We start from the raw sequence: 20,792 nt of genomic DNA, 5'->3' as shown, positions 1-20,792 counted from the left end.
ACAAAAATAAAGTGAGACCCAATAAGGATCCCTGTGGTACATTAATGTCCCTACATTTACAACATTTGATCTGTTTGCGTTGGTTAGATCATTTTGACATTACACAGAAAGGAAGTTAGTCTATTTAGCAGTTGTTTATGGCCAACTGTGTCAGTTTCCTTTGATAAATCACATAATGGGGCTTCATAATGCTGCCTGTTATCTAGAGCAGAAGCAACATCAAAGTGGTAGCAATAATTGCACTGTGATTTGTCCGGAAACCAGATGGACATTGACCGTTTGTAATTTCCTTCAAAGCAAGTGTGGTTTATTTTTCATGTGGCACTGATCCCTCTGTGCCTACAGTCCAGAAGTGAACTCTGTTTAACCAGTTACAAGTTTACTATAAAGTGCTGCTTTAATGTTAGATTATCTCTTAATATAAAGGTAACTATTACTAATCAACAGAACAGCTCCCCTTTGTGTTATGTATTATTATTGAAAGTACATTTTGAATGACTGTAGATGTAAAGTGGATGGTGGTCTTTCTAATAAGTTGTCCTTTCTCTTCAGTTTTTCTCTCTCCATCACTGTCACTGTTATACAAAGTCTCTGTTGACCTCTTGCTCTCAAATGTTTTTCTTTCTCTCCCCTCTCCTCCATCAGTCAACAAGTTGCTTTCCCTTTCTTCAGTTCCCAGCAGCTCAGGGTGCCCGCCTTTATTTCTAGATATGAGACCACCTTAAAAGGTGCTTACCTGTTGGCTAATTAATTCTCCTGGTCACTGCCTGTCTCCTCCTCCTGTCTCCTTTACTACTTAGCTTTGGTTAATAGTATTTATTCTCTACTCTTGCCGTTATGCATTCTGTGTTGTGTGCAATTAAATATTTGACAAATAATGTTATATATCAATAGAAACATCATTTCACCAGCAGAGACCCGAATAGCACAGGTCTCTGCTGATCGTGGTGGTGCCTGCTGCCATGGTCTGCATGACGCTTCCTGCTGTTATTAAAACTATTAGTCATATATACTATCACTAGTCTTATAAACTATATAATTTTTAGCCATAAAAACACCATCGTGGTATGTCTCACTGTATTGCAGCTGCTATTGCCACTGCTCATCATTGATCATGTTTGTCATAATTATTATCAATTTCATATTCTTTCACCTTAGCTGTGCTTGTTCCTACTATTCTGCTGTATTAACTGCAATAACATATAAGTCATATTCACATTGCTATGGATATTATTATAGTTACTGTTTCTTTTTGGTTTCTTGCATCTCTGGAAGTGTGTCTGTCTCTGTCTTTGTGTCTGTCCTTGTCTCTCTCTGTCCATCTGTCCGTCTTTTCTCTCTTTCTCTCTCCCTTTCTTTTCTCCCCGGTGCAGACAGATGGCCGTCCTCCTTAGAGCTGGGTCTGTCTGACGTTCCTGCCTGTTATAGGGAAGGTTTTCAACGCCACCGTACTCTACAGAGGAATTGTTGGGTCTATGTAGATCCTAAATAAGTCATAGAGTGTGGTCTTTACCTACTCTGTAAAGTGTCCTGAGATAACTTTTATTTATGATTTGGCACTATAAATTGAAAATTGAATTGAATTGAATTGAATTTTGCTTTGTTTGAGTATTTGATCTGCAGGTTAAATTCAATAAATAAAGTGGTCTCATATTCACCAGAAGTTAAGTGCAATGTTTAGTCTGGGTTTGCAGACACATTGTGCAGTGACATGCATTGTAATGTTTGTGTTCAGTGTGTGTAGTGTTACATAATCAGTACTCTTGATTTAGAGTTTAAAAGCTAAAAAAAAGTATTTTGAAAACAGTATTTTAGCAAATTAAAATTAAATAGTTTTGAAAGGTGACAATTTAATTAATAATTATACTTAACTAGTTTAAATATGTATAATTAATCAGGTGGTGCTCCATACCTTCCATAGTTTCCATAGCTTAGCTGCAGCTTAATGTTTAAGACCTGCGGTTTAATAAGTTTAAAGCTGTTGTTGGACCGCCTCACTTTAAATAACAGTTATGATGTAGGCTCCTCTTATCACACCACATAAAGGATAAACACAGAGTGTGTGTATATCTAAATATTCTATAATTTTGAGGCTACAGGTTATGACCTTAAGGGAGCTTAATTAATATGAGTGAAAAGGCCTCTAGCCTACATTAACGGGGCTGTGTTAATGATCCTCCCATAGCAGCAGCAGAGCAGTTGTGTATGCAGGTACTAATGAACTCTTAATAGCGTTAAATCTAACAGCCTCCGAATGATTCCACTAACTGTTTTATGGCTGTGTGGGCAGAACCCTAATTGGGGACTTGTGGCAAAGATCTCTCTTCACAGCTCTGCACAGGTTTAACAACCTGCACAACACAACTGAAGCTGCACTTGGTTGTGCCAAAGAAGAGAGAATGCAATAATAGTTACTTAATTAATTGTTTTTGCCTGTCATGCATAAAATTCGTGCCCATTCCACATGCGGTTACAAGACATTGCTGTTTACAGTATCAGACATCAATTAAACAGCATTTGGTGACATATATTTAATGCTAAAAGAAAGACAACAGTCATACACATACTGTTTATTTCTGTACAAAATGCTGAATTAATTGTGCACCGAATAGCAGAATAAAGAAATAAAGTTTTTTACTGGAAAGCTTTTATTCCTTCCTTTTCTATCAGGTTTCTACATCTGCAAAGCTGTCACAAGAAAAAAAAAAAAAAGGTCAAAAGTAGTGAAACTTTATGTATTAACTAGATTAATGTGAGGAAAATGTTGGGTAAGATGAAAAGGTCAAATTGTATGTGCAAAATAAGGGATAAACCTGTTTGTGCGTTTAAAGAAATTGGACAAAACGTTTCAAATTAAAAAGTACTAAATGTAATGAACTGTGAATTAAATTGCGTGACTCAAAGGGGGTGTTGTGGTGTATTTCCGGTAAAGGATTAACTGTAAAGAAGGAAGTCTTCCTCTGGCTTTGGGCAGTAGTCCCCCCGCTGAGAAACGACCGAGGTGTGACGGAGGGGATTCCAGGGCATGCAACAAAAGGCAGGCACTTTGATTTGAACAGCAGTTTTTAGTCAGCCACAAACACACACACACACACACACACACACACACACACACACACACACACACACACACACACACACACACACACACACACACACACACACACACACACACACACACACACACACACACACACACACACACACACACACACACACACACACACACACACACACACACACACACACACACACACACACACACACACACACACACACACACACACACACACACACACACACACGCACACACACGCACACACGCCCTCAGGTCTAAGCCAGTTGAAAGATGGGGGGAACTCCAGATGCTTCACAGCAGTTGTTGGCCGTGTTTTGGGAAAGAAGTCGGGAGCAGTGGAAGACTGGCAGGATTGACACTGATAGAGGGTTGAAGCTATGTATGGAACAATTTAACAGCAGCGGCGGAGACCTAAATTAATAGTAAAACTGTGGAGGTTTTGGCCTGAACAAACCTTTAGAGAGGGAGCACAGTGGCAGCAACAGGGGAGGACGGGTGGGGTGAAAGGAGGTTCCAGAGACTCTGTATGATGGATGGACTGGTGAGGAAGAGAGGTGGCGGGGGGTAGAGGGGGAGGAACAAAAGAAAAATTACCCAGACTGCTGCTGTGAGGTAGTGGGAGGGAAAGCAGGGCAGCAGAACATGTGGGGATCTCATAAACAAAAAAAAAAGGGTTTTGCAATACCACCATTGTTAGGCTACCCAAACACAGACATTCAGAAATAAATGATGTTTAAAAGTTGGCTCTGAAATCGTTTTTGCTCAATTTTGAGGGAAATTTTAAAGCACCGCAGTAATCAGTTTCACTACACGCCAGGAAAACTATGCAGTAGGTCCATGGAGATGACACTGGATACAAAGCTGAGCTATTACACCTTTCAAGATGCCTCTGTGGCTTTAGTGGTAGGCATAAACCTTTTGACTGGGGTTAACTTCAGGGCTTTTAAAACATGATCCCGCCACACACACCCCCAACACAGACAGGCAGGCAGAAATGAAAACCTCTCCTCACACACACCTACTTGCTCTCTCTCCTTCAGGGCCTGCTAAAGCCATTATGGCTCTAAAAGAGATTGTATCAGCTCCAGGCAGACAGGCAAATAGTAAGTTAGACAGTTAGATATACAGACAGTGACCTGCAAACTAAGACGCCTCTGTGCTCGGGACAGGCCAGGCTAAATGTCTGGCTACTCTTCAGAGGCTCTCAGGTGTGACCGGCCGGTCTCCTGTGTACCGCAGCCAAAGCGGCAGACAGGCACAGAGGTGTTCTGTGAGCCTGGAGTCGAGTGAATATCTGCTCTATCTCTCCCGTCACAGGCTGCATACGCTCTTGTGAGCAACTCAAACACAAGCCAGATCTTCTTTCCCGCAGAACTATGCAGGCTTTCACTGAGTTAATGCATATTTTTAGGCTGAGCCAAGGTCAAACATTTTGCCAAAGACCTGCCTGACACGTAATTTCTCCCAGCAGCTCAGCGGTTTCTTACATTTGATGACTAACTTTGCATTCAAATCAAAGACTTTAGCCAGACCACAAATGCATTGCAGCAAGATTTTAAAAAAGGTTGAAGGAGGATTTGGTTCTTAGCTTACTCATACATGTCTTTCTCACTGCACTAAAACTGTACATTGGTGGAGCCTGAACCCTAAGAGGCCCTAATGTCCCCCCTCTCCCTACACACATATGCACACACACTACTCTTCCCTAAAATTGCTGATGGCTTGTTTTCATGAACATATATTATTTCCAGATGGAGGTCATGAATAAAACCCGACGGAAACAAGTCTGGTGAAACTGGAAACTTAAAAAAACAGAAATGGAGGGGTATGGAGCTGAGTAAAAAAAACAATCCGTCTCCTCCCCCGCTCATTCCCTGAACCTTGAAAAAAAAAAAAAGGGCCAACTTGTCAATTACACGGTTAAAAACAGAGGAACAGTGTACCACACATGAACACGAGGACAGCAATACCACATGATCATTTTAAACGTTTCACCACGGTGCAAATATGATAACATCCCTAAACAACAAAACATGAGAAAACAAACAAAAGAAGGTGGAGAGCAGCTCAACCTTCAATCCTCCACACATATATCCAGCTAAATAAACAAAGTCAGAGGGAAGAAAGGGAATACTTTCAGACTCAACTGAGAATACAAAAACTATGCTGTGAAGACATCCTCTGGAACAACCGCAGATTCTGATGGCGTGATGCTGATTCACCAACCCTAGACTCTCCAACAAACCTGAACATGAAGAAAGCCGTATGTTGTGCTGTGAATATACACTAAATTCAACAACCTAATGAATCTATCGCCACTCTGCATTTGTTTCAAAACATTTAATCATTAAACCACATGTGCTTGCTACAGACGATGCCAGGACATCCATTAGCTCTGTCAAAAGGAGTGCCAAGACAAACCAGTCGGAAGCCAGGCATTTTCTTCTCGGAGACAGCGTGGAGGAGGATGAGCCGCAGCTGTAAGTTTCAATAAATTAGAGCTTATCGCTCGGAGAGGGGCATGCTATTTATTATAAATTGTGAATAAATGCTTTAGAAGTTGTGTGTGCCCAGTTAACTGAGTCAGCTATTCATTCATTCATCATCTTTCTTTTGTTTCTTTTGAGTGTCAAAGTCGTAACTTGCATCTGTGTACTGAAGAAACAAAAAGAATCCAAAGGAATAGTGTGAAAGTTTGGGGTGACCTCATAAATCAAAACCACCTTTAACCGAAGCAGAGGTCTAATCAGCAGAAAAGGTGCTGATGAGAAACAACTAATGCCAGCAATGCAGGATACACCGCAAAAAACTAGTTAACGCTCACCGCAGCCCAACTTTGAACGACAGTCGACTGCCAGCCTGGTGTGTAGGCGCCGCAACGGAAAGATGTAGCTACCACCAGCCGCCGGCTATCTAGCTTAGCACAGAGACTGGAAACAAAATCCACCTACCAGCACCTCTAAAGCTCACTGATTAACACATTATATCTTGTTTGTTTAAACAAAGTGTAAATGGTAATTCACCATTTTAGTGCCACACTAATTCTTGACGGTGAAAGTTCCTTCTCAAACAGCATTGCTTTGGACAGAGACAGGCTGGCTGTTTCCCTGCTTCCAGCCTTTATGCTAGGTTAAGATGGCTGCTAGCTATAGCTGGGAATTTACCAGACAGATACTAGACTAGGAACCCACGAGTTGCCTTTGCTAAGCTAAGCTAACCAGTTGCTCATGGTAGCTTCATCTTTGCCATACAGAAATGTAGAGAGAGTATCAATTTTCTCATGTAATGCAAAAAAAAGTCTTATTTCCAAACTATTCATTTGACAAATCCAATGTTGATTTTTCTGCAGTTCTTGTCACTAGGTCTATTTTCTGTAGCACAGATAAAACAAATACTTCTTGTGGGGGATTATTTCCCCACCATCCAGCCAGCCCTTCTAGTGAGTCCTGCTGTGTCGGTCCAGTGAGTTGGTTTGTTCTTATCTAGTCTGACTCAGACGCCTTATCTTCATAATCAGACTCTAATCAGCCAGCTTTGTCCAGACAACAAGGGGCCAAGATGAGGCAAAGAGAAGCCTGAGGCCTCCCCGATGTATCAGTCATAAAAGTGTAATTTGTAGACAGGATGTGCTCTTTCAAGTCAGTGGTAGCGGTATAGCTAACTGGCTAAGGAGTGACCACAATCAAAAGTATTTGGAGTTTTGAATTTTTTTCTGACAAAAAAAATATTTTTGCATGATTTTGTATTTCTTCAATGAGATGTTTCCTTTTTTAAAAGTTTTTTTTTTTTTTTTACAGCAACAAGAAATATGTGAAGAGTGATGGATTACAAAAGTCTCTGGCTCATATCAGGACATCATTGGTATTTGGTCTGCTCTTTCTCTCCCACCAGTCTCTGTGGTGGCTACAAGTCTTGACTTTACAAATCCTTCAGCCTGCCACCCTGCAGTCCTGCCCTTATCTCAGCCCATCCGAATCCCCCTGGCAGGCACAGATAGCAAGTCCATTCGTGTGCAAACTGCAGATTGAGCTCTGATTGTCTTGATGACTGCCTTTGTTTTACAGTAATGCCCCCTCTCTCACCATGAGAAAGGGCCAGTAAGTAAGCTAATTTACATGTATTAATTAAGGCCAATAATGAGCTCAGCATGAGGGGGCATTTGAATGCATTCCTCTGGTATTGTGCAAACTCTGCGGAGCTCCGTAGGGTTGCAGCCTCACCCATTCAGATTGTAGATGTGGAGACACGCGAGCAGATAAAGGATTTAAAACACACACACAAAACCAGGTCAGTATAAACCCCCGCTCACACACACACACACATTCACTCACACACTCAAACACACACACACACACACACACACACATACAGGTGCTAATGAGAAATAAACAGGCTGTTAGTTATAGGTAGACTTAATACAATAAAAAATGCAAATGACCACAAAAGCAAAAAGTAGAAACAATACATTTATATAATTACAAAATTGTAAAACTGTACAATTACAATAAGTGAAGTATAAAAAAAACACTGAAGTGAATCATTTTTCATTGAAAATAAAAGTTTCACCCACAAGGTGTACGTAAGCTATAACACATAATCATGTAAGAAGAATTACATTTAATTTGGATCATATAAATATTTATGCACTAAGCAATATGAACTAAATTTACAAAAGTACGTAAAAACAGACTGCTCTGGAATGGTTTTAATCATCTTTGCTCACTGTTGATGTGGAAATGCTTACATGGTTGTTGCCATCTCATACCACAGCGCAGCTAAGCCAGGGAACCATGAAGAAACAGCCGCAACCTCAGCGCATTAACATCAAAGTGTATTTGTATAAGAGCTTGTTTTCTTTTCTCGTCCTCGGGCTTCAAACGCTGAGCTGCAGCGGCTGTTCTTATTACCTCTTTGGCTTAAAAATCCTACTACGGTCGGGGACCCGGCCTCACAACGAAAGCCAAAACACATGGCAAATAAAGACAAAGTAGAAGAAGAAGAAGAAAAAAAAACATGTCGAGGGCACAAGGCTCTCCCTCCTTAATTGTACCTGAAGGGAAATCCCTTTAAATAGTAGCTGGCAGAGGCAGTAAGCTGGCAGGCAGATCAAACAGTCACCGAGCAGAAGCCCTATAAATACATCACATTCACTTGCCTCACTTCAAACGCCTCCTCCTCAGCCCGGCCTCTACGCTCCTCCTGAAATCCACAGAGCCGAGCAACGTTCAACATATTCCAGAGGACGCGGTTCTCATCTTAAGCGCAATGTTTTGTGTGTTATTTCTCATCCCACTCCGTAACGACTCCAGCTCGACAGAAACAGCATTGTTCTGTCTGGTCCTCGTGTCACACGGCGGTCGTTTCAGGAGCTTTGGTTTTCTTCACATACACCTCTGATGTCCCATCGGGCACCAGATGACTGAAGCTGCTCCTGAAAGAGGCCATGAGGCGACCTGCACAGCATGAAGGAAAAAAACAGAAAAGAGGAAAAGAGTTATGTCAAACACATCTGCAACATCAGTAAAGTGACATGTCTTGACTTGATGTCCTTAATAACTCCACATTTCAACATTTAAAAGCTTCATCAAAAGATTCAAAGAGCAGAAAGAAGAGTATGTTTACTGAGCAGTCTAAGCCAGACATGATTTTGTGGGTAATTATACTTGCTTATTATAGAGTATTTGGCCAATTTAATTCATGTTATGGGTTTTACAGGCTAAAGTGAGATGAAAAACATGTATAAAGATCAGCCATGGGAGAAAAAAAAGACATTTGACACACTTTCAGACAGAGGAATAGAAAGGGAGAGTTCATCGGTGGCTTTACTAACCCGTCCATGTCTTCTGCCCGGTCAGAGTGAAGCTGTTGCACTGAGAATGGGAGTTACAGATGTACGCTGCCTCTCTAGCGCTATGGACCGACAGCACGCAGCCCTGCTGGCTGTACGAAGGCCAGCAGCGGTACTCCACGTTCCCAGAGGTCCCCATACCTCGCATCACGGTGAAATCTAACCACAAAGGAGGAGATGCCACTTTAATACATGAGGCTACTGAAAGATTTTTCAAGCGCTCTCTGAAGATAAGATGAAAGTTTCATGATCCCTGTAGGGAAACGGATACTGTGCAGCGTTGAATGAAGAGAATACAGATCAGAACATGAAGAAGAACCACAAAGGAAACAGGTTGAAAGAGAAAATACAGCGTCACTGTCATTCAACTATAGAGCTCTTACTGACTGAAATGGATTCCTGATAAAGGAATGACTGACAGCTGATTTACACTCATTATAATGTCTATGGCCATTTGAAGGCAGGAGCAGCAACAGGATCTGGTTTGAAAGATTGTTTTTTACCATGATAATAAAAAAATGTACATATATTGCATTAAATGAAAAAAAACAAAATATGTTTTTGGGCATCTCACATTTCTGAAATGTACCTAAAAATATTTATCAGCCAAATGTTTTCCTATGTCTGATGCACATGAAATCAGCAGAAACCAAGAACAGAAAGAAAAAAAGGTCCTTTAGATTTACCTTTTAATTACTGCTGCCAGGGCTACAGCTAGCAATTACTTTAATTGTTAATTCATCTGCCAATTCTATTCTTAATTGTTTAAAAATTTCTTATGACCACAATTTCCCAGACCAGAGACGACATTTTTGGTCCAAAACATAAAGATATTTAATTTATTTTCACAAGCCTGGAAGAAAAGCATTAAATCCTCCAGACTGAGAAGCTGGAACCACAAAACCTTTGGCATTTTCGCTTGAATAAATAAAAAGACAAAAATAGTTGCACTTTTTGCTTAAAAATGTTAATGCCGACCCAGAACCCTCTACGTCTATTGTGGTCTTTGTAAAGATGTGACACCATTTTGAGCTTTTCTCTAACGAGCTGTTACTGGAAAATCACTTCGCTCCACCTTCCTCCTTTGCATTACATTCATCATTATAACTCTTTCAGTCAGACTTCTTGTGGATCGGGCCCTAAATCATCTGCTACACATTAGCAGGAGCCATGAGAGAGAAGCATGCACACATATGGACACACACACATATGGACACACACATATGCGCACACACACACACACACACACACACACACACACACACACACACACACACACACACACACACACACACACACACACACACACACACACACACACACACACACACACACACACACACACACACACACACACACACACACACACACACACACACACACACACACACACACACACACACACACACACACACACACACACACACACACACACACACACACACACACACACACACACACACACACACACACACACACACACACACACACACACACACACACACACACACACACACACACGAGGACAAAAGCCTAGTCTGTGAGTCCGTACAGAGGAGGAGGCACACACTGTTGCAAACTGTTAACCTTCCTAAATGGTAGGAGCTGGTGTGTGTGTGTGTGTGTGTGTGTGTGTGTGTGTGTGTGTGTGTGTGTGTGTGTGTGTGTGTGTGTGTATTGTTAAGAGGAAAAGGACACGAGGATCTGCCTACTGAGTTTGAGCAAAGGGAACAAGGAGAAGGAGTGTTTCGAGGATCCTTCTCAGGGGAGAAAAAAAACATGAGGCCGGCCGGGGAGCTGAAGGGTGGCAGGCCTCAGCTGTCGAGGAGACAGAGACGTATGAATATGAGCTCTTTGTGTTTAAGATGAAGGACGGGAAAAACAGCCCTCCTTGTATATTTTGTAAGTATTTATTTAGGACAGTGCTCAGGACCTAAATGAATTCACTCTTTAACCAACTAACTAAATTCCAACAGCAGCAACAGCCTTTTTAAAGAATTACGTCTTTAGCAGATTCTGGCCTCCATCAAATCACAAATGATCTCAGCTGTGGAAAAGTTACATCCACATTACCAATGAATGTCCATCTGTCAGCAATTTCAAATTAACACTTGATTAGCGTCTTTCCCACACATGCACATACACCCTTGCTGAGCTCGACTTTGAGCTGCGTTGCCATTTGGCTTCTTTTATCAATCTCAGTGCGTCTTTGGCTGCGATTCTCTTTTTTCCCTCTCTTTTTAGGGGAGACATATTAATGAGCTCATGTGTTGTTTTTAATACACAATTGCACAATCCTTGTTGCTTGGTTCTCTCTTCTGGATGTTTAATAATGTAAAACAACAGCTGGACATCTCTGCAAATGTGCTTATTTGCTTTCTTGGGGAGATTTAGACGAGAAGATTAATAGCACTCACATGTCTGTACTGTAAATATTAAGCTAACACCAGCAGCTGTTTAGCTAAGCTTAGAGGGAAGACTGGAAAAAAGGGAAATAGCTAGCTTGCCTCTATCTAACCCCAAACTTCCTCTAAAGCCCACTAATTAACATATCATACCATCTTTGTTTTATCCGTACAAAATCAGAATTTTAAAAGGGATCCTGTGCAGTTTTACACGGGATTATTTGCTCAATCTTGGCTGGTAGCAGTAATTTCCTAAAGACTTGTGGGCAACCAGCAGAGACTCAGGACTCATGTTGTAAAAAGGGATTTCCATTTTTTTTTCCCTTTCCAATTATAAAGCAGGCAGCGGCGCTATATAAATACTGTAACGCTCAATACACAGAGAATTGCACACAGTCCGTATTCAGAAACTCTGCTTTTAAACAAGCCAAGACCGGAGAGCGCCGCTGCAGAAGACCCGGAAACCAATCAGAGCTGACTGGGCTTTAAGAGACAGGCGCTTAAAGGAAGCATTTTGGACAGAGGGTGAATACAGGTATATTCAGACAGACAGAATGAGGAAAAGCATGTAAACATGTTCTAGAAGAAACACAAAATGCAAGTATGAACCTGAAAATGATCATACTATGGGACCTTTAAACAAAGTCTATTCAACGAACGAGATAACATGCTAATTAGTGCTAATTAATACAGTTTCCAGTCTGTATTATAAATTAAGCTGACTGGTTTCTAGCTGTAGCTGCATATTACGGGACAGATACTGTATGGGAGTAATATCAATCTTCTCATCAAACTCTTGGCAAACTTGAATATGTTGATTTGCAAATATGTCAAACTGTAAAGTCAATTTAAAATTGAGGCTTTCCCTCCACCAAAAAACCACCTCTGTTTCAACTAAACCCTAAATATGGTGCTCCTCAATAATATACGCACACATTTTTTGGGGATCTTATCACACACACACAGCAGCAGCAGCAGCAGCAGCAGCAGCAGCAGCAGCAGCAGCAGCAGCAGCAGCAGCAGCAGCAGCAGGGTTGACTCATGGCACCTCCTTGTTAAGCTAGAACATTCCCTCCTGGTGTCAGCCTCAGCGCCCAGGCCTTTACCCTGAATCTGTGATTAAATTCACAAAGTGCTGCTATATAAACAGTCCAGCATCTGGGAGGACGGAAAATCTCACCACAGGAACGCAGCCAGTCATTCTGTTATTAATATTTCATAGAGCTGCGAGGAATGGGCGGGAGGGGAAAGAGTGGAGGCGAGTTGAAGAAAATAAAAGTGAAGTATTTTTTTGTGCTTATGCTGAAAGAATACAAAGTGGGATGAAAAGTTTGAAAAAAGTACTTTATATGGCGTTCTGAAGGGCAAAAGTAGTTCACTAGAGCTTTTTAAATAAAAATAATTCAAAGTCTACAAACAAATATCTCTTTGTGACTATCCTGAAAGGCTGAACAGAATCCAGCACTGTTTTTTGTTTTTTTAAATGAACGCCGACTGTGCTTTCTGAGCCAGAGACATGCAGGATTAATCCCACTTTGTTGATTTTGTCCTCTCATTCCAGCTGCCTAATAAACCTGTCAAAACAGCCGGAGAAACACGCCCCCTTTGATTTTTTTCTAAAAGTTACAAAATGAAAACAGCAGTGTAGACTATCTGAGTTTTCTCTATAAAAAAATCAAAATATTCTCTCAAAGAAGAAAGAAGAAAAGGGTCTACAAAAGGGCCTACTGTACTTCATAAAAAGAAGCAGCCTTCATTCCTGAAGCTCTTACCTCTGATTATTGATGGAGGCAGGTTGTCCAGGTGCAGGCCAGACTTGTAGAGGAGGAGGATGTGTTCAAAGGCCTCCAGTGTTTGATTGATGTCAGCTTTCAGCTCCCCTGGACAAACACAATGCATTCAAATCTGGTAAAAGATCTACAAAATAAAGTCATACTGTACGTTCCAATATGGGTGATTTGCTTTTCCCTCGCTGTGCTTCTCCTGTCTAATCCCAGTCGTTTGATCTCAGCAGATAACAAATTGTATTCATTACCTCGTTACATGTCATGAGGCGTCTTGTTGAGCTCATTAAAAGAAGCACTTATATTGAGGCATGTCATTACACGACTGCAATCATGGAATGATTTGCCGTCTGATCTGCAACAGTGAACGCTCCGTCATGTCAAGGCGTCTCTAGTCCTCACCTGTGGAGTTCATGATGTGGTCTACCAGGTGTGTGAAGCCGGGCGGGGCCTGATGAGGCAGCAGGTAGGTGAAAAAATACCTGGGGCCAGGCAAAGACAACTCAGTCAGACAGACAGAAAGACAGACAAGCCCCATCACATAGTTGCCACAGAACATGACTTGTCTCACACCTGTGTTAAAACAAACAGTCCATAAAACTGTCGCTTTTAAACAGAAAAGACTCATTTTTTTCCCCACTGAAACTACCAATTTATTCATCACACCTCCTCCATCATACTGCCCATTTCCAGCTGTACGTCTTTAATATCCACAACATTTTAAGAGTCGGCCGGGCCTGTATTTAAACAATCATCCATGTAGCTGCTGCTCCATCCATCCATCACACGTCTATCACGCAGTAAAAGTGTCACTTCTCTTACCTATAGGCGTTGTAAAGGTTCCTCTTCTCATTCAAGTCCTCACACACTCCCTGTGCCGAGCATGGCAGAGTGAAATTTCTGTGCGGAAACTGGAGGGTGCAGTCTGCGTCCGTCTTACAGGAGGTCTCCTCGGCGCTGGCGTCGTCCAGGTCCGTGAGCTTCAGTTCACCGGACACGGTGACAAATTGCCGGGGCTGGAAATCCAGCAGAGCCACGGAGCCCAGAGGAGACTGGGAGAGGAAGTGGAGGAGCCTGACCAGGTCCAGACACACCTGGGGAGATTAGACATGCCAAAACCTGATCAGCTGGATTGATGACTATTTGTTTAAGTGCACAGAAATGTAGTAAAAGAGTAAGACATTATCCCCGTAACTCCAAAAACATTATAACCAATGAGGTAATGTTGGTCAGACAAAATAGCACCTTAAAGATGTCACCCTGGGCTCTGGCAGCTTAAACTAAAAAAAACATTTTATAGATTAAATTAAGGCTGCAACTAACAGTTATTTTCATCATTTATTAATCGGAGTACTATTTTCTCAATTAACCACACAATAACTAAAACAAGCTGACATATTCAGATAGCTTGTTTTGTGCCGACAAACCGTCCAAAACCCAAAAGCATAAAGTTTACTTTCACAGAAGACAAAGGAAATCAGTCATTTTTGCTTAAAATAAAGATTTAAATGATAAATTGATGAAATAGAAGGTCAGATTAATCAGTAAAGAAAACAGGTGTTACTACCAGACTGCGGCTTCCCTCCAACTTCCTGCCACTTGTTGTCAAATAAAAACCTTTAATAAAATGCTGGAATAACCAAAACATTCTTGGTGGTCAAGCTAAATACTGACTTGTTTTTTTTCCTGAAAAAGAAAGATGCAATGGGCAATGTAATTAAGGCTCACTATATTGCTAAATATGGCAAATTATAAAAAACCTTCAGTCTCGCAAAAAACACTGTTATTCGCTTTTAAGACGTTTCCCCGGCCACATTTGCAAGCCATTTCCTGAGACTGCTTTTATGGTGCTCTTTAAATCCTACAATAAAACTGAAAGAGAAAATAAGTAGGCTACTAAAGGCAACATAAAGGCATTAGCCGTGCACTGACAGAGCATGAAATGATTCTGTCACACTACAAACATAGCTGCGGTGTTAGGTAATGCTCAGAGTCTCTTGGACGTCACTTGGTGGGATCGAAGCACTGTAATAACAGGTCCGGGTGAAACCGAACACTCCCGGATTACTGTAGCCTGCGCAGATGCAATGTAGCTGAAAGGGGCCGAGCAGCTCCAGGGGGGTATTATGAACGGCTATTTGGGTGATGCAGCAGAAAGAGGCCCATGGCTGAGATGATACTGGCAGACTGGGATGTTACTTCTGCTAATCCAAAAACAAAGTGTGCATGCTCTGACAATTTTTTTCTCTTTCAGCCATTCTTTCGTTCTCTTTCAAACACATCCATGCATGAACACACACATACACACACACACACGCACACGCACACGCACACACACGCACACACACACATCCTTGGAGTGTAAATTCAGCCTGTTGACTCCCACTGTGAGCATACCTGTGATGGGGGTTGACTAAAACCGCTGTGTGTGTGTGTTTGTGTGTGTGTGTGTGTGTGTGTGTGTGTGTGTGTGTAAGTGTGTGTGTGTGTGTGTGTGTGTGTGTGCGTGTGTGTGTGTGATGACATGACATTCCTAGCCTGCAGTGGATTAACTCCAGGACCCATCTCCATTCCAACCATGGCCTGATCAAATACACTGAGGGACAGATGTCAGACCTCCAGGAGTTTCAAATGTCCGCCTATCTCATCTTTCAACCATCTCTCCTGCCAAGAGAAGCGAGAGCTCGCACATATCGTGCAAATATGTGCAAGGGAGACTCTCCACCTCCCCGGTGTGCAGTGGAGTTTTAAAGCATGAATGATAGAGCATGCGTATCAACAGCTGAAGGTGGGAACTAACCCTGAATCTGTCCTCCCAGGGACTCTGGAGCAGCTGGATCATCTGGAGAGGATTCCCCTGCTCCAGAATGACTGTGACTCTTCCCCCCTCTCGTCCTTCTCCTCCTCCTCCTCTTCCTCCTGCATCGCCTGCACAGTGACCTTTGAGCTGTGGAAGTGGAGAATAACTGGGGGTTATTCACAGTGAAAAGAAGCAAACAGATAATTATGCTGCTGTTTGTTTCTGCATTTTAACTGAGAGAAAGCAACCGGCTGAAGTGTCTAAAAGTTCTCCATGTAGGGGTGCATTGAGAGGACATGATGTTCTGCCAACCGTGCTCTTCGCAGCTCAGACTTGTGACAGATAAATCACATTTAGTCAAAAGGGGGAACGTGCTCTGTACACTTGCGAAATTAGTCGATTGAGCTGCTGGACACACCGCTGTCACACGACTGCTGGAGACACAGTTTAATTCAAACTAGTTCTAAATTGGGCTGTAATGGTTTGAGTGAATAAACTCTGTGGGGGTTTCAGATGCAGCCGGGGATAGTAGAGGGGACAGAAGCACATTGTCTGCTCTTGCCAAACTGGACCCAGAGGTCAGAAGAGGGTCAGTGAATTTAATTTAATTACATGGGAAGGTCCTGCAGAGCCAGTGAGGCCTTTCATCCAGTTCACTGTGTTTGAGACAAAGGAAAATGTGAGCTGGGGCAAACGGATTATGGAAAAATCTAATAATATTCCAGCAGTAGCTCCAGTGTTTAAAAGTAAGCCTTTAATGCACTACATTCCAACAACTTTGCATTAGTGTATGGTGTCTACAATGTTGTTTTGGCATTTGGACAGCAACTTTAAATATTTTGAAGCTTTTTAAATGTGTGCACACGAGGCAGACAGAGGGAGCACTGTACCTTGATGACGTTTGGATGCTGCAGCCTCTGCAAAAGGACTATTTCTTTCTTCAACTTGTAAGAAACGAGCTCACGGCAGCCTCGAGGGTCTTTGAAATCCTCCACACACTTCCCCATGTCTATCCCCTGCTCGTTGACGAGTTTTAAGGCTACAGGTTGACCACCGGCTAGATTCACTTTGACAACCAGTTTGGTGTATCCAGAGCCGAGGATCTCCACCGCCTGCATGTCCACCAGAGAGTCACAATCCATTTCATCCATATGCGCTTTCCTGGAGCCATGCGTGATCTCACCCCACAGACTGTAATCCAAAGTCGAGTGTTTTGGATCATGTTGGAGAGAAAGTCGACTTTCTCTGAAGAGTTGGTTTTCATCCTCATCACCATCAGGTAAAAGCAGCGGAATAATTTCGTTGCGCCTCTCGTTGAGTTGGTAAATCAACGCCCCGCGGAGCGACGCGAACTCCTCCTCATCACCAGCGACAGTTGCATCGGAAAAGTGAGGTATTCTCGCTCCAAACTGCTGCACGCTGCTGATCAAGAGTGACACCAGGATAGAAAGAACCACGAAAGCCAGGAGGGCAGCCGCGCGTAAAGAGTTGCCCATTCCGGGCATTTTCCTCTCGTGGCACGGCTACTGCAGCTGAAAAGGCGCACGGACTCGGACGACCGCTCGGCACTAACTGAAAGGGACTCCTGACTTTTCTGGAGTGAGCGGCTCCTTGTTTCCACCTCCCCGGGAACTCCCTCTAGAGGTGTGTCCTGTCCGCTCGTAACTTTACACCCGCCGAACAACATCGCAGGAGATCTCGACCTCATGTTGTCACTCAATCCGCGCGTTAAAGCGCTTTTTTACAACAGCAATCAGACACCGCGACTTACAGTGTATGAAGAAATGCAATGGTCTAATAATAATTTATGTTTTATCCAACAAGGATACACAAACTGGAAGAAATAGAATAACACTTTACTTTTGAAATTTAAGTTTTAAAATAGAGAGTATTTTAAATTAGTATGCTGTTTCATTTAATTCCAAATATAAACTAATTATAGTGTTATAATGGTGTTCAACACAAAACAGACATTATTAACCTATATGCATTTTGCATTATTATGGACAGACAGAGAAAGGTGGAGGACTGCTGTCACCTTAACAATCTGTCCAACAGGTGGCAGCAAAGCATCTACACTTCTGTCTTTACTCACAAACACTCACAGAAACTGATGCATTACTGATCAGAAGCCTTAGAGTAACTTATCAGATTTGTTCACAGAAACACATGATGCTGCTATTGGTTTCAACTGTATTTCTAGTTTTTGTTCTGTATCTTTATTTATGCAACTGTGTGTTCGTGTCACAGATCTTGAGGCACTGAAGCTGTAATGAAGCGTTTCCCTTCGCATCACTACCCACTGGAAGAAATCTGCCACAGGAAATTACCATGGCTGTCACCTCAGGAGCAGCCAGAAGCCAAACCCCTCTATTCAGCCTCTTATTATTATGTCTATATGTGTGTATGTGTGTGTGTGTGTGTGTGTGTGTGTGTGTGTGTGTGTGTGTGTGTGTGCCTGGTGTCCAGTACGTGCCTGTCAGGCGTTGGGTACGTGTGTATTTGGGTGTTTTTTTAGTGTGTGTGTGTGTGTGTGTGTGTGTGTGTGTGTGTGTGTGTGTGTGGCAGCTAAACAGTGTAAGTTAATCAGTGCCTGAAGTCAACAAGGCATAAGCCATGTCAGCTGCAAGACAGGCTGTTCAGGAAGCTCCATGCCAACCACCAACACAGCAGTCTTTGTTGAATCTGAGGACGACACTGCACAAAAACCCAAACTCAAGCATAAAGATCGTACAGACAGTCTATACTTTCGGAGCTGCACCCTTTGAAGATGAATGATAAACTGCTCTCCAACACTGATTGATTCCCTCTCTCATTTAACAGCTCTGAATCCGCCAGTGACTCACTGAACATCATGACTCACTGAAGCACTGATAGATTATAAACTAGACCACATTATTGAGATTATAATAAAGTCTCTGCTTCTCATCTAAGACCATGAAATAACACTTTGATCTCTACAGAACTTTCTCACACCCTCCTTTCCCCCCAAACTTTGCCTCTCTTCCAATAAATCACCCCCCCCCACCCCTCTTCCCTTCCCCAAGGTGGCCCCTGAGAGAAAAGGGCCCAGCAGCCCCATGATTCATATTTATAACCAGAGCCAGACCAGCGGCCGCCTCATTAGCAGCGAGTCAAACAGGTCTGCTGTGTCACAGTTTCTTCTTTTCTCTTGTGCTGGTCGGCTCTGGCTCTCACTTCTGTTAATAAAAAGCCCAACTCTTAGTGAGTTTTCTTATCATCCTTTCATCTCCTTCTCTTCTCTTCTCTTATGTAAACAATTTCTCAAGACATCAACACTTTTTCACCCAATTTTCTTTCTTGGGAAACAGTAAAGCCACTGCACATCAGTCATTTATGTGATACACACGTTTGATCTTCCTTTGGCTCAATCCAGTTCTTAACTGAGTCTGTATCTGCAGAGGAAACAGTGAACTGTTTAGATTCTACTCAAAGACTTCATTTCGCCCCTCTTTGTATTGCACTACCTTTCAGAGAGTCAGAGATGTGCATACTTCACCTCAGGCTTATTCACACACAGGAATTTTGCATGAACAAGGTAAGGAATCACTGGACTACACAGTACTGCTTTCTAATAAGACTAATTAAATAAATAGTTCAGAAGTATTTGTTGTATTAGTGTTGTATTGGTTATTGACTAATGCTTTATTAAGATTTCAATAAGAACAGCATTGGGGTTTGTGTTCTATTTGCTAATAATGTTTGTAATCGATTGATAAATAATACAAGTTCTATCCCTAATAAGCCACGAGTCTGCAGCTTGAAGTGTTATGAAGTCATTAATTAGGGGTTTTAATCCAGCAAGTGGGCAGTTGTACATTTTGTTGATGCATACTTTTTGGTAAGAAGTAATATTATGGGGCGGCAGTAGCTCAGTCCATAGGTGACTTGGCTGGGAACTGTAGGGTTGCTGGTTCAAGTCCCTGTGTGGACCGGTAACTAGCAGCCCCCTCACTCTAACATCTCTCCTTAATTGCATGTATAGGTCCTATCTGTGCATGTGTGTATTTCGGGCCTGTGTGTGTAACATGTATAATAATAAGAAAATCAATTTCCCTGTTGCGAGATATATAAAGTAATTCTTCTTCTTCTATTCAAACGGTCCATCCACTCAAAGTTTTTTTTTCACAACCTGGCAACCCACAAGCTGTCCTTATACGCATCTAAGAGGCAGCTATTGATCAATAACGAAGCCATAGTTACAATCGTCTCGTTTTATTGGGAACATAATGTGTAATATGCATTTTTTTTGTCACTGTGATGCCGCGGAATTTATAATGATGTTTATTCGATCCCAGTCTCCTCCTTTGGATTGGTATTGATTTGAATAAAGGACAGCGGAGATAATAGCGTTAACCTGAATTCACCTCAGCAGCCCAGACCAGATAAATATGTCGCGCGTGATCAACATACCATGGTGACCAGCAGCTGGAGGTCCCAGTGAAGTGATTGTTTTATCTGAACACAGAACCACTGTCGGTGCATCTTCAGAATATACTCTAAACATCATCATTTACTCTGAACAGCATCTTCTGCTTTTGTCAGAGTCAATTAAGCGGACACTGATGCACAATATCCGTCACTTTGAGCTCCAGCACCGCGGCCGGTTGGACAGCGACCAGGCAGCGTCCTCAGCATCACCGCGGCTCCGCCAATCAGAGCGCAGCTCGGGGCAGATTAACCCAAACAGCCCCGGTGCTGCTCTGTAGTAGCAGCCTCGGAAACAAGCTCCCGATCCTCGTGGACTCAGTATGTGCAGATGGAGACTGTTTGGTCAACCCAATTAAAAAAAACAGGAGATTCATAACTGCCTTTTATTTTATTTTGTATATATTTAACGCGGAATCAGGGGGAG

The 20,792-nt window shown here is 42.3% G+C and overlaps 1 protein-coding gene across 1 annotated transcript; it reads right to left on the bottom strand.

The window, feature by feature from the left end:
- Positions 1–7,578: 7,578 nt before the first annotated feature.
- pkdccb (protein kinase domain containing, cytoplasmic b) lies at positions 7,579–17,479 on the bottom strand. Its single transcript, XM_083923814.1, has 7 exons — positions 16,807–17,479; positions 15,917–16,063; positions 13,939–14,210; positions 13,519–13,598; positions 13,105–13,212; positions 8,910–9,086; positions 7,579–8,532 (listed from the first exon to the last, which is right to left on the bottom strand). The coding sequence occupies exons 1-7, from the start codon at positions 17,419–17,421 to the stop codon at positions 8,426–8,428; spliced, it is 1,506 nt and encodes a 501-aa protein (XP_083779940.1). The 5' UTR covers positions 17,422–17,479; the 3' UTR covers positions 7,579–8,425.
- Positions 17,480–20,792: the final 3,313 nt, after the last annotated feature.

This window comes from Echiichthys vipera, assembly GCF_963691815.1.
Source record: "Echiichthys vipera genome assembly, chromosome: 12".
Classification (NCBI taxonomy): domain Eukaryota; kingdom Metazoa; phylum Chordata; class Actinopteri; order Perciformes; family Trachinidae; genus Echiichthys; species Echiichthys vipera.
The sequence above is the reverse complement of the archived record's forward strand: the minus strand, read 5'-3'. Positions and strand labels throughout refer to the sequence as shown.

Excerpts from the sequence above, each read along its gene's own strand:
- pkdccb (XM_083923814.1), bottom strand. The coding sequence starts at position 17,421 with ATGCCCGGAATGGGCAACTCTTTACGCGCGGCTGCCCTCCTGGCTTTC. Across the intron at positions 14,211-15,916 it reads CCTGGGAGGACAGATTCAGG|GTGTGTCTGGACCTGGTCAG; the intron begins GTTAGTTCCCAC and ends TAATCTCCCCAG. Across the intron at positions 13,213-13,518 it reads CCACATCATGAACTCCACAG|GGGAGCTGAAAGCTGACATC; the intron begins GTGAGGACTAGA and ends GTGTTTGTCCAG.